Source organism: Euprymna scolopes, chromosome 26, assembly GCF_053919585.1.
Source record: "Euprymna scolopes isolate OS-2025 chromosome 26, ASM5391958v1, whole genome shotgun sequence".
In the NCBI taxonomy this organism is placed as follows: domain Eukaryota; kingdom Metazoa; phylum Mollusca; class Cephalopoda; order Sepiida; family Sepiolidae; genus Euprymna; species Euprymna scolopes.
The window spans coordinates 75,507,500-75,521,092 of NC_136507.1; the positions used below are offsets into that span (position 1 = coordinate 75,507,500).

Consider the following 13,593-nt stretch of genomic DNA (forward strand, 5'->3'; position numbering starts at 1 on the left):
ATATACAAAAGACGGTCAGTTTATCTTTTTTTTATAAAGAGGAACATTTCAACTTCAGTATTAGCGTTGCATAAGTTATTTTTTGGAGTTTTGATTTTGTTCTTTTGAAATTATTTTATTTTTTATTTTTTTAGGTTCCTAAAGATAAGGACGAAATGGTCGAAAGAGAATTTAACCGTCTGTTAGAAGCCACATCTTTTCTTTCACATCAGTTAGATTGCAATTTCATTAATAACAAGCCATTATCTCTGGGTCAGTCTTTGGAAGCTGTTATCAAGTTAGTATGTCACTTTCTTTTTTCTTTTTGTCTTTTTGTTTCTTTTTCTTTTCTATTTTTCTTTTCTTTCCTTTTTCTTTTCTTTCCTTTTCCTCTTTTCTTTCCTTTTCCTCTTTTCTTTCCTTTTCCTCTTTCCTTTCATTTTTCCTTTCGTTTTTTTTTTCCTTCCTTTCGTTTTTCCTTCCTTTTGTTTTTCTTTCCTTTTCGTTTATTATTTCCTTTTCGTTTATTTCCTTTTCGTTTATTATTTCCTTTATATTTTTCTTTCCCTTTCTTTCCTTTTTTCTTTCCCTTCTCTTTCTTTGTCTCTTCCTTTTTAAATTTTTATGAAAACATTTTATACAACATTCTATGTAATGGTGAACAAAAAGTTTTGTCTCTTCAAATTTTTATATAGATTTTTTTTTTGACAATAGGGCATTTTTTCCAGGTTAAACTAATCAATATCCTTTGTGTTACTTTATTGTTCACATAACTCCAATCACACAAACCTCCATCTTTGCATTTCCAATTAATAATATTAATAATCAATAACAAGCAAGGTAGATAACTAACAAGTTAACATAGCACTTCTTTGTTATAATAGTAAAAATCGAAATACTGAATTTCAAGTGGAACCAATGGTATCTACTTGTCATGTTGCAGTAATGAGCATATCCAAAAATTGCGAAAAATGATAAGGTAGAAAATTAATTATTAATGAAAATGGTTTTCAAAGACAATGAAAATTGAGTTTTGCTAAATTAATTTTCAGTTTTCAGAAAATAATTACCTCCCTTGTTACAATTTGAACTCTCCAGTTTATTTTTTTTAGCAGAACTTAATTTTCTTTGCAGGTCATATGACATTTTTCCACTCTTTTATACAACCCTTTACATTCTTGTTGTACTCTGCAAGATCTTTCAAGCTGCACCAGTTGGGCAGATGAGGCAGTGTTGTATCATATGGTCTACTTCTCCACATTCACAGATAGTTGGGTCGGTTTTGTAGTCCTGTCTACTCATAGCAACTTTTGATTACCCCAGTCTCGTTCTTTGGCATTTAAGTGTTTTCCACAAGACTCGGGATGCTTCTGAGTTAAAAGGGAGAGCTCCAGAAGGAGGGATTGTTGGATCTGTCCAGTGGTCGGAGAAAGAAAAGGATTCTAAAATTTATCCTCCCACCTGCTTCAAGCCTACGTGAGATGAAAAGTGAAAATGAAAAAAATTGAAATAAGAGGGAAAGATTTGTTTTGAAAGTGTGGTCAATCTCTTATTGAAATTGTAGGAGCAAAGTGGAAATTATTAATTAATAATCCAACTTAAGGAAAACTGAAAATATGTTCATTTCATCTTTATTATTCAAAGATTTTCTCGATTAGTTTTTCTTCAAATCTTTTGAGAAAGTTTTTGAACAGTGAAGATAAAATGTCTAACATAAACAAATTATATATATAGAGAGAGAGAGACACAGAGACAGACAGAAAAAGAAAATATTTTTCTGGTGGACAATATTTTTTGTCTTCTTTTTTGGACAATTTATTTTCGCAGAAAAGACCATTTTATAAACATATTATTTACATATGAAAAGATTCTACAATAATTAGACAATTTGGTTTTGAACAAATAAAATGACTTTCGGTAAATTTTAAAAAAATAAACTACTATAAATCTTACTTTAAGAAACAGGGGAGACGGATAATGACATTTTTGTTTAATATTATTTAACAAATTTCTACACCCATGCAATAAACAATGGATACGGATTTAATTTAAATTAGTTTTAATTTTTTTTTGCTGTTTTAATTTTTGTTGTTTTAATTTTTTAGTTGCCTTTATATTTTGTTTGCTTTTTATCTGTTATTTCTTAATATCCTTTTAAAGCAAAGTATTGAAGAAATAATCCATTTTCTTTTTTTTTTTGTGCCTGATTGCAGATTACAAGAGAAACATGTTAAAGAAAAACAATGTGAACATCAACGAAACATCACTGAATTGCAAGATAAACTAAAGAAAAATCAAACAGCGGTAAGAAATAGGTCAATCAGAATTCAAACTTGTGAGGTTTTTGTTGTAATGACTATGAATTCCCATTAATCGCTTAAAAAAATGTACAACATACAGATTTTTCCTTTTTTCTTCTTTTTTTAATATAAGGGTAATTTTGGACAAGAATCAAATCCATTAAATTATTTGTATTCGAAAAAATATTGAAATTCAGTGAATCTTATTTAATTGATATCTAATGACTAAATTAATGCAAAAAACAAATTTGAATTTTCAAATGGAATGTTGTGCCTACATACTGCCTAAAAACCCTTTAAAATGAACTGAAATTTGTGGAATATTGATTGCTGTCTTAATACCTGGGATTAGAATTTAACAAACCTCAGGGGTATCTGAATTTTCATGAATGGTTTCCACCTTCTCTTAATTTCACAGACGATAGAGATTTAATGAAATTTAAATCATGTATAAAATTCTCCATGATAGTGGTCCCAATTCTCTACATTCCCTTCTCTAGTTAGGAAGGGAATCAATCGATTTGATGAAAAAATTGGCAAATTTCACGGATTTTGATGGAAGGTGGAAAATTTGATCCTCCTTCAATCCCGAACAACGTTGGGCCTCTCTGCTAGTGTGTGTGTGTGTGTATATATATATATATATATATATATATATATATATATAAAAGCTACTTTTGGGCTGATTTTTTTTTTTTTTTTTTTTTTTTTTTTTTTTTGTAAGTTCATTCAAGTGTACATTACGTGTCTGGAAATGTTCTTAGATAAGTTTTGTATCGAAATTCCTCCAATAAGTATCGATAATCAAAATCTCATTAAAGAAGGAACAGTATGATTTTAACTGAAGTTAACACAGCCCAACATCACAAGTGAATTTGAGAAGATTTATCAAAATACAAGCAGAAAGGTCCAATGTATAAAGTCAATAGTAGTTCTTTAAGACAGGGATACATTCGAAATAAATGTTTCTGTTTAGATCACAATTAAACCATGATACTTGACTTTTGAATTTTAAACGTTAATTCAAGTAATTATATAAAAAATAATTTTATTAAATCAACAGTGGGTTCTTTAAAGTGCAATGTAGACTACAATGTATTGTAGACTAAATCACTGCAGAAAGGCATATGAGCTTCCTCTCGGTGCACCACAATGAGTTCTTGACTAGAGCAGGTAATGAATTGATTTGATTGACGAATGAATGATTTCAACGGCAATAAAAGTATTGGAAGTGTGGAACATTCATTGATCCTCATTCAATCTTGGGCAATGCCGGGTCTCCCTGCTAGTATATAAATATAGATGTTTAAGTTTATATAAATAAATATTTAGCTGACAAGAAAGTCAAGACATTAAACAGAAATGGTATTTCCAGAGTGTTGTTTGAGTTCTTATTTCGTAATGGCAGCAGCATGTTTTAATCTACGTATGTGTTTTATATCATATGTTTTATTTTACATTTCATATTATTCTGTTCTCTATATTTTTCTTGCATACACTAAGTTTTTAAATCCTCCTAAAATTTTTAATTTTAATTTGTTACCACTGTTATTACTATTAGTGTTATGAATATTATTATAATTATTAATACTATTGTCTTTAATATAATATCAGTTTTATTACTAACTAGCCTGGGTTCCCGGCGTTGCCCGAGTGTTTGGAGGTGTGTTGAGCAAAAAAAAAAAAAAAAGTGGTAGTAGATAGGTAGGCTTAAGTCCGTACCGTGAAGGAGAAAAAAAAACATGACATCTTTGCTGTTGCGTCCATCGCCAAACCGGAAGGGACAAATGTTTAAATTAAGGCTAGTCAATCGAAAAGAGGGTATGACTTACAAAAATATCGACAAAAAAAGCAAATCTTCCCTGTAGAAAAGTGCCCAGTTGAAGGTGAAGGAATTAATGTTTTTAGCCAATTTTTCGATATTTGTCGTCCGAAGGTTCAAAACAATACTGATCTCGTGAAAATATGTGGCCTCTGTCGAAAGTTTTAGATAGACATACATACATACATTTAAACAGACAGGTGAGATTTATATTATAGATATCATCATTACTTTATTATTTTAAGTCTTCAGATTTCTATATTTTATACTGGAAACTCAACTTGCAGGGGTTAACAATACGGAAGATTACAACTTAATGTATAGTATTTATTCAATATATATATATATATATATATATATATATATATATATATATATATATATATACGAGCAAACAGTTAATAAAACATGTTAAAAAACACTTTGTAATGAGTTAAAAACATATTTAATCTGCAAAGGAAACACTAGATAAGTGGATAGTCCTTAATCCGCGGAGTTTCAAAGAAATACTTTCCTTCTCATCAGAGGGTAGGAATTAGCAAAATGCGGGATCGGATTTTGCATGCAAAAGTATTTGATTAAACAACAAGTAAGTCAAAGATCTTATTTGAAAACAAAAAAAAGGTGAAGCAGAAGGAATATGGTGAAGAAAAAGGTGATTACACATGAATTTACCTTTTCTTCACCATATTCTCTCTGCTTCACTTTTTTTGTTTTCAAGTAAGATCTTTGACTTACTTGTTATTTCATCAAATACTTTTGCATGCAAAATCCAATCCCGCATTTTGCTAATTCCTACCCTCTGATAAGAAGGAAAGTATTTCTTCGAAACTCTGCGGATTAAGGACTATCCACTTATCTAGTGTTTCCTTTTCAGATTAAATATGTTTTTAACTCATTTCAAAGTGTTTTTTAACATGTTTTATTAATTGTTTGCTCATATTATAAGCTCTATTTCCTATTTGGTTTTATCGAGCTTTTACATCTGGCTGAGATAACTTTATAAATATTAATTCTTTAATATTTATAATATACTTTAATTTTACCATCTTGGATCATTTTGGTAAATTTAATTGTAATTTTTATTTATATATATATATATATATATATATATATATATATATATATATATATATATACTCTTGTATAACTAGATCCCCGAGAGTGACGGCAAACAAAATATCAGTCACAAGTTTGGATGCAAGGACCGGGAGATGACATCAAAGCGAAGTCAAATTTCAGGACACAAAATCCCTGGTCGGTGAGTGACGACATTTTTAGAAACAATAATGATTGGAATGTCATTGTCATCTGGGTCAAATAAAGAGATACAGAGAAGAGACAGCGACATGAGGTGCTAGCAACACATTCTTCTTTCACACCACCACCACCACCATTAGATTTGTCAATCTGTCACTAAAAACAAAGCTTATATTTCCAAAAATAAACGAAATATTTTTTATAACCCGCTGCATATATTTTTCTATCATCGTCAATGAGTGTATAAGTCCAGAAATGACAGATTGTTTTTTATTAGTTCTTATTCAAATTATTACTATCAGCAAAATGGCAACTGCAAATTGTGATTGCTATTTTATGCTGGTACTAGCAGTTCAGCTCGGCTTTGCTTGGGCCCTATGTACTGTTCATAACTTTATGTGCATATGTATGTATATCTATATACATTAAAGTTTGACTCCTGTCCAGGTAACCTACATCTAAAATTTCAAGTGTTTAGACCCAAAATTGGCAGAGGAGTTTGGTAGAGTTTTCAAAGGTCAAGTCATTGAATTTTGACCTCTTGACAGAAAAATTTCTGACCAAAACCCTATTAAAAAGATTTTCCCAAATCTCAATACTCCTTATGTCAAATCTCGAGTCTGTAGACTGAAAATTGACAGTTCTTTGGTAGGGAAATATACACACACACACACAAAGGCATTTTCACTTTTATAGATATATAGATTACTTCTATATATTTTTTAGAAAATTATATTCATAACTTTTAATAAAAACAGTAAGTATGCTAAGTAAGAAATCTTATCTTATAAACACAGATGGAATAAATATCCACACTCCAAACACATCAATTGCTGCTCAACCTTGGATCTGTTCGATTGATCAATATTTAATTGGCCATTTCTGTGCCAACAGAGGGAGAAAAAGAAAAGCATCATACTCCGACCCCCACATATACTCGTGTATTCTTTTTATTTTATTCTTCCTCTTTTTTCCTTTCTTTTCACTTTTTCTGAATTTCACCATATCACATGATCTTCCAAATGTATTTTCTGAAACTTATTTTTGTAACTTCTATTCCATTACAAAAATGAATTTTTAAAGTGAAAGACTATTATTGCCTGAAGGGGTCTTTAGTTATCTGTAATATAAATCTCATCTGTCTGTTTAGATGTATGTATGTCTGTCTAAAACTTTTGACAGAGGCAACGGATTTTCACGAGATCCGTCTTGTTCCAAAGTTCAACCCTTCGGATGACAAATATAGAAAAATTGGCTAATTCCTTCACTCTCAACTGGGTACTTTTCTACAAGGAGAGATCGCTTTTTTTTTGCCGATATTTTCGAAAGTCATCCCTTGTTTTCGATTGACTAGCCTTAATTTAAACGTATGTATCTTCCGGTTTGGTGATGGGTGCAACAACAAAGACGTAAAGTTTTTTTTTTTTTTTTTTTCTACATTCTTTTCCTCCTTCATAGTATGGGTTCGAGCCTGCTTATTACTCCTATTTTTTTTTTTTTTGCGCTCGCAATTTTTTTTTTTTTCCTCAATGAACACTCTTCCACACACCTCCACTTTCTTTTCCGCCTTTGCGTCATGGGTTCAAGCCTGCTTGCCTACTACAACTTTTTTTTTTTTTTTTTTGCTCAACACACACCTCCAAACACCCAAGCAACTTTATAATAACTATAACATGGTGTCATGAGTAGTGTTGCGATATAATAACGCTTATATAAATAAATAAAAAAAGGTATATCTTGCTCTATTCATTATTGGCCACTCTTATATAAACCTGTTTTTCAGATGCTAGAATGCAAAGAAAAAGTACAAGACTTACTTCGACAGTGGAAGGCAGCCTCTGAAGTGAAGACACCCCGAGATATCACTGCTGAGTTTTTAGTCAAAAGCAAACTGAGAGATCTCAATGCTGCATGCAAGGTGAGTCATGGATGCACAGCATGTTTCTATCTGAAACTCCTTTCGTTTTTTTTTTTTTTTTTTTTTTTTTTTTTTTTTTTTTTTTTTTTGTTATTAAATCTTTTGGTGCTTGTTTAGATATAGTTGGCAAATCAATTTTTGGCTATTTTGACTAATAGCGTGTGAAAAAAAATAATGGCTGAAATCACCTGGTAAATCAAAATTGTGAACTATGAAACATCGGGCATATGAAAGGAAACGCGTAAATTTACCAAAGCAAAGCATTTAACATTGAAATTTTTTTTACCTAACAACAATGTTTTATTTGTTTTACTTAACTTGTTAAATGCAAAATATTTTAGTAAAAAAATGAACAGTTGATTTTATTTATTTTATTAGTCGGAAAAATAAAAAGATTAAGATAAAAATAAAAAGTCCAGTAGCAGCCATTTTTAAAATGTTTTAAAGTGAGTAAAAACATTAAAAACCAGATAGGTAAAAGAGTAACTTATCTGGCCTTTGATAACATTTATTGGTATTTTTTTATGGCCTGCCCGCCCCAGCGTAGTATAAACATCCCAAACCTCCCTATGTTTGAACAGCTTTATAGGTTGGTGGTGTCTATTCCGAAAGCCGTTCTTAACATAGGTAGGTTGGGGGTGTTTATACTGCGCTGGGCCAGGTCATTTGGTTTTTTAACCACTTCTAAGTATGTAATAGTTAGAAAAGAGAAGACACAAAAGATTTACGCAATAAATCCTTTTCACACCAAAAATAAAAATAATAAACTCGATTTTATTTATTTGATTGTTTTTATTCAAATTCCAGTCTTTTTTTTTTATTTCTTTTTCAATAGTCGTTTCATATTTTCCAATTTTGATTTACCAGGTGATTTTGACCATTATTTTTTTTCGCATGCTACTAGTCAAAATAGCCCAGTTCTTTTTAGATATATCGTTTTAAGCCCAAACAATATTATGTACTTAATTGTTATGTCGAAAATAGTAATATATCCAAAAATTACGAAAATTCATAGAACTGCTATTGTGTTTTAGTATAAAAAACACCTATCGCTATTGACAAATATTGCAGCCACGAACAAGTAATTTAAAATATTCGTATCAGTTATGTCCTCTGTGTATAGACTCTTACTGTCTATTTTATAACTTCTAAGAAAAATGTGTTTTTATCCAATTTTCCGTAAAAATTAATTTTAACTATAAATAACTTTCTGCTTGATGATGTTTTTGAAATTTTTGGACATTTTTCAAAATTTTTGCAACATGACAATTAAGTATGTAATATTGATTTTGATTAAAACAACATTTAAAAACAATCGATCTGTCGACTGTATCTAACAAGTACCATTTTTTTTTTTTTTTATTAATCTTTTTTTTTTTTTAACTTCACATACCTATAGTGTCACAACAGTGACTATTTAGCTTCACATTGAATGATCAAAAAAGGGTTGGTATGCCATAAAATAAATTCAAACCATTTTAGTAGGGTTAGAGGATTTTAATTTGCACTCTCACAATGTTTTTCCCTAATCTATCGGTTGTTATGCTACAAAATGCTGCAATTAGTAGGAATTGAACACTGACATTCTGAATTACATTATTTGTTTGCAGGAATATGATGTTCTTATTGTGCAACAAAAAGAAATTGAAGAAAAATTTCAGGAACTTGAATCTCTTCCACCTAGGTATGTTTATACGGATGTTGTAGGTGCTTTTATTTATTTTTATTTTTCTGGCTTTTTTCTTTTTCATTTTTTCTTTTTTTTTTCTTTTTCTTTCTTTTTCTTTGCATTTTCTTTGCTTTTTCTTTATTTTTGCTGTTTCTTTTTCTTTTTTTTTCTTTTTCTTTGCTGTTTCTTTTTCTTTGCTGTTTCTTTTTCTCTGCTTTTTTGGCTTTTTCTTTTTCTTTGCTGTTTCTTTTTCTTTGCTGTTTCTTTTTCTTTGCTTTTTTTGCTTTTCCTTTTCCTGTGCTTTTTTTGCTTTTTCTTTGCTTTTTCTTTTTTTTTTTTTGCTGTTTCTTTTTCTTTGCTGTTTCTTTTTCTTTGCTGTTTCTTTTTCTCTGCTTTTTTGGCTTTTTCTTTTTCTTTGCTGTTTCTTTTTCTTTACTTTTTTGCTTTTTCTTTGCTTTTTTGCTTTTTCTTTGCTTTTTTGCTTTTTCTTTGCTTTTTTTGCTTTTTCTTCTTTTTCTTTGCTGGTTTCTTTTTCTTTGCTGTTTCTTTTTCTTTGCTTTTTTTGCTTTTTCCTTTTTCTTTATTTTTGCTTTTCTTTTATATATTACAATATCAAAATTCCTTTTGCTTCAGTATTTTTTTTTTTTGCTAATGGTCCACCTAAGACAATTGTTACAATAGCGACAATTTTTTTACCCATAAAGCCTTTACCCCTCCCCCCGATCATGATCATCATGTTCAGTTTAATGTTTTTCATGCTTGCATGTGTCGGACAACTTTTAGAAATTGATTTCCAAACAAATCTATCTCTTTCTCTTGAGTTCATCCTTATCACTTCTTCCAATGTTTTCCTTGGTCTTCTTCTGTGGACTAACCCTGCCACCTCAATTGTGTCATCTATTAATCCACAAACTGATCCATTCTTATTAACATGGCCATACCATTGAAGCCTCCTATTCTTCATACTATACTGTCCAGATTTAATTTTCGGTACTTAAGATCACCGACAGATCGATTTTTTTTTTTTTTTTTTTTTCTTCAATATATTGTTTTAAGCAAAAACTATATTATATACTTGTAATCTTGAAAATAGTAATATATCCAAAAATTATGAAAATTCATCGAGTAGAACTTCTATTGCATTTTTAGTAAAATAAAGTCTCACTGTAGACTACAAATATTGCTGGAGTGAACAAATATTCTTTCAGAGTTATATCCCCTGTGTTTAGCCTCGTATTGTCTGCTTAATAAGAAAAATGCAATGTTACCCAATTTTCTGTAAAAATTACTTTTAACCATAAATAAATTTCTACACAATGATTTTTCGTAATTTTTGGATGTATTACTATTTTCGTCATGACAATTAAGTGCATAATAGTGATTTTGCTTAAAACGACATTTAACAAAAAAAAAAAATCTGTTTACTATATCTTAACAAGCACCTTTACTTTCTTCTAAACTCATCAGATCCGAGTCTGTCTTTAAGATTTGCATTACACATCTATCGTATCATTGTCTTATTTCTCTCCATGAGATTCATGTCCTTGAATCAAACGTCACTGGCCCTCTATTATGTTTAATCAAATAATTTTAATGAAATAGCTTAAAAAAAACAAATCCAAATAGTTCTAACTAGAGGGGTGACATCCGGCTTCGCCCGGTCGTAAAATGCGCTTAGATATATTTTAATTTGTCCAGCTTTTGTATATCTTATTATAGTGTTGTGATTTCAAAAGTGTAAAAAAAAAAAAAGTATTCGGGTGCCATTAGCTAAAATCGAAATGGAAAACAAAACTAGCATTTAAAGCTGGTGACGTTACCACTGTAACAATATGACACGCGTATGAACCGAGTAAAAATTTTAAATAAACTAAGATGAATGTACAAAATATATAATGAGTTTCTTTCAATTTCGACCCCCTTAAAAACTATTTTAACTGGCTAAAAACTCATAAAAGAATGATCCATAAAAAATCTAATCATTTGAGACCCGTAGCGCTGCCCTGTGACTTTTGGTTTCGGAAGAGATAGTTTGAAAATATGGAGACAAACAGACATAGTGACTTTTTTATATATTAGATTATTTTAAAAATTTTACTTATTTCTCAGCATTTTTTGTTTCTATTTTTTTTTTTTTTTTTTTTTTTTTTTTTGATTGAATAGACGAGGGTGCAAACATAAAAATACAAACTCCCAGTAAAACAAAAATGTAGCTATCATTCTTATCTGCCATGATATTTAGCCTGTTACTATTTCATGATTTTTATATTTTAATGATAGATTTTTTTCATTTGCTCTTTAACCACCCATTATCCCTCTTCTTTCAGTGATGTCTATCTATCTTCCCGTGACAGACAGATCCTTGACTGGCATTTTGCCAACCTAGAATTTGCCAATGCCACACCGCTGTCGACTCTATCTCTCAAACATTGGGATCAAGATGATGGCTTCGAATTTTCCGGTAGTCATCTCACAGGTAATTTTTCTTGTAATTTCACTTAAAAATAATTCCATCTTTGAGTTTTAGATGAGTTTTTGGTTCTTGTTCAGATTTCCATCTATATTAAAAAACAAAAAAAAAAAAAAAAAAATAGAAAAATCTGTATGATGTACATATGAAAATAGTGTATTTAAAAATAAAAACAGTTAACAAATAGTTTTATTTTTATAACTAGCGGGGGTACCCGGCGTTGCCCGAGTGTTTGTTTCCGGGACGGGGGGGGGGGTTAAAAAATGTTATGGTAGGTAAGTAGGAAGGATCAAACCCGGAGTCATGAGTAAAAGTAGGAAAATAAAGTGTGGAAAAAAAAAAAAAAAAAAAAAAAAAAAAAAAAAAAAAATCTGCAACGTTAACAGTTCGGCCACCAAGAAAAGTCCATTCCAGTTGTTTAGGGTGAGAAAAAAAAAAAAAAAAAAAAAACGACTACGGTAGGTCGGCGCGAACGTGGAAATATAATGTGAATTGTCCAGCACGCTAACCACTACGCCACAGAGCACTGTAGCTTAGTTTAGTGATTTTAAATAACTTCACATGAAAGAACTACGAAGCCAAACCGGTGTTCTCTTCTCAACTGTTCCTTGTGAACGATCCCCAAACGGTGTTAAGTGGTGGCAAGGGGGAGGAGGAATTTATTAGAGAGAAAATATTTTACCACTTCCATTGATCTTAACCGATTTTGGCCGTGACTTCTCAGCAGAAAAAGTATAGAAATCTAAGATTATCGAGGAATTTGAGAAATAATAAGCCTATAACACACCTCAGATATCGTTTGTGCATATTATATTTGCATGAAATATCTTGATTTTTAATCCTATTAATGTCAAAATCAGACGAGAAAAAATGAGTTCATTTTATTTATATAGAGATAAAGAAAATAATTTTTAAGCAATTAAGGCATTACAGCAAAAATATGGTATGAATTATTAGTGAGTTACTTCTCTTTGGTTTTGTTTGTTTAGATTGTTTTCAAAATAGCAGTAGAACAGCTGCTCTTTGATTATTCATATTATTCATAAAATTGATTTTCTTATTGAAAAATAAAATTACTTGATCAATTCACATTATTTTCCTTTTGTCATTGGTACATACATCGTATAGATTTTCTTTATTTTTTGTTTTTTAATATGGAGGACAGGAGCCAAATTCTTTTATCGTTTTGTATTTTCTTGAAATTTTTTTTTAATGTAATTCTATGATTGGTTTTTATTTGCAGTTCGAAATGGTTATTCTTGTGTTCCTGTGGCTTTGGCTGAAGGCTTAGACATTAAACTTAACACTGCTGTCCGACAAATCCGCTATTCTGCTACAGGTTGTTGTTTTCTTTTTTTTTTCTTTTTTTTTTTAAAAAGATAGCAATTAATTTCATTTAATTGATTTTGGTGAAGAATAAAATAGACAGATTAAAAAAAAAAATAATTTCGATGTGTGACAAAATACACTTGAAGACATCTAAAACATTGCAAAAACAACCATCAAGATGAAAACAGTAATCCGAATTCCCCCCCCCCCCCAAAAAAAAAAAATCTGCTTCCATAAAAACTTATATTTTGGAATTGTCCCATCACTAACAAGTAATGGCGTAACGTGGGTACCATCACAGCTACAAACAAACAACTCCGCTTTTATTACCATTACTGTCCAAACAATGCTTCTTGTTTTTTACTAACTGTTCATTACATATGCCATGAGATTAACCAAACCCTGCCATCTCAACACCAGCTTAAAAGTCTCTCGCTGCCACTACGGAGCCTCATGTCCCCGGCACATGTCTTTTTCTCTCTATCTCACGCTGGTTATAGCCAGCCATTTCTTGCCTTCAACCTTACATGTCTATCTTCCTCGGCGCACACTTTGCTTTTCTATAGATGACGTGAAGTCTTTTTTTCTTTTTCTTATGACGTCAGCCCATACACATTTCCTAATTTGCATATTCCTCAAACGTCTACCTTTGCTAGCCATCTATCTTTTGATTGCTACTGATACTTTCAAACGCACGCGCTCAGTTTCAATGGAACAATTCCAGGTACTTGTACAGTTTAATCAAGGCATTAAAAAATGAAGATATCACAAAAAAAAAAAAAAAAAAGTTATATTGTACGTATCTTTTTTTTTTTTTTTTTTTTTTTTTTTTTTTTTTTTTTTTTT

General features: G+C 30.4%; 1 protein-coding gene across 2 annotated transcripts in view; it reads left to right on the plus strand.

Moving 5' to 3' along the window:
* The window catches only part of LOC145248190 (lysine-specific histone demethylase 1A-like), an 86,606-nt gene that overhangs the window by 56,192 nt on the left and 16,821 nt on the right, over positions 1-13,593 (plus strand). For both annotated transcript variants that reach the window (XM_080110052.1, XM_080110053.1), the window contains exons 9-14: positions 135-277; positions 2,193-2,283; positions 7,145-7,279; positions 8,890-8,963; positions 11,276-11,424; positions 12,662-12,757. In XM_080110052.1, the coding sequence (XP_079966178.1) occupies positions 135-277; positions 2,193-2,283; positions 7,145-7,279; positions 8,890-8,963; positions 11,276-11,424; positions 12,662-12,757 (688 nt within the window). The remainder of the gene's footprint in view (positions 1-134; positions 278-2,192; positions 2,284-7,144; positions 7,280-8,889; positions 8,964-11,275; positions 11,425-12,661; positions 12,758-13,593) is intronic.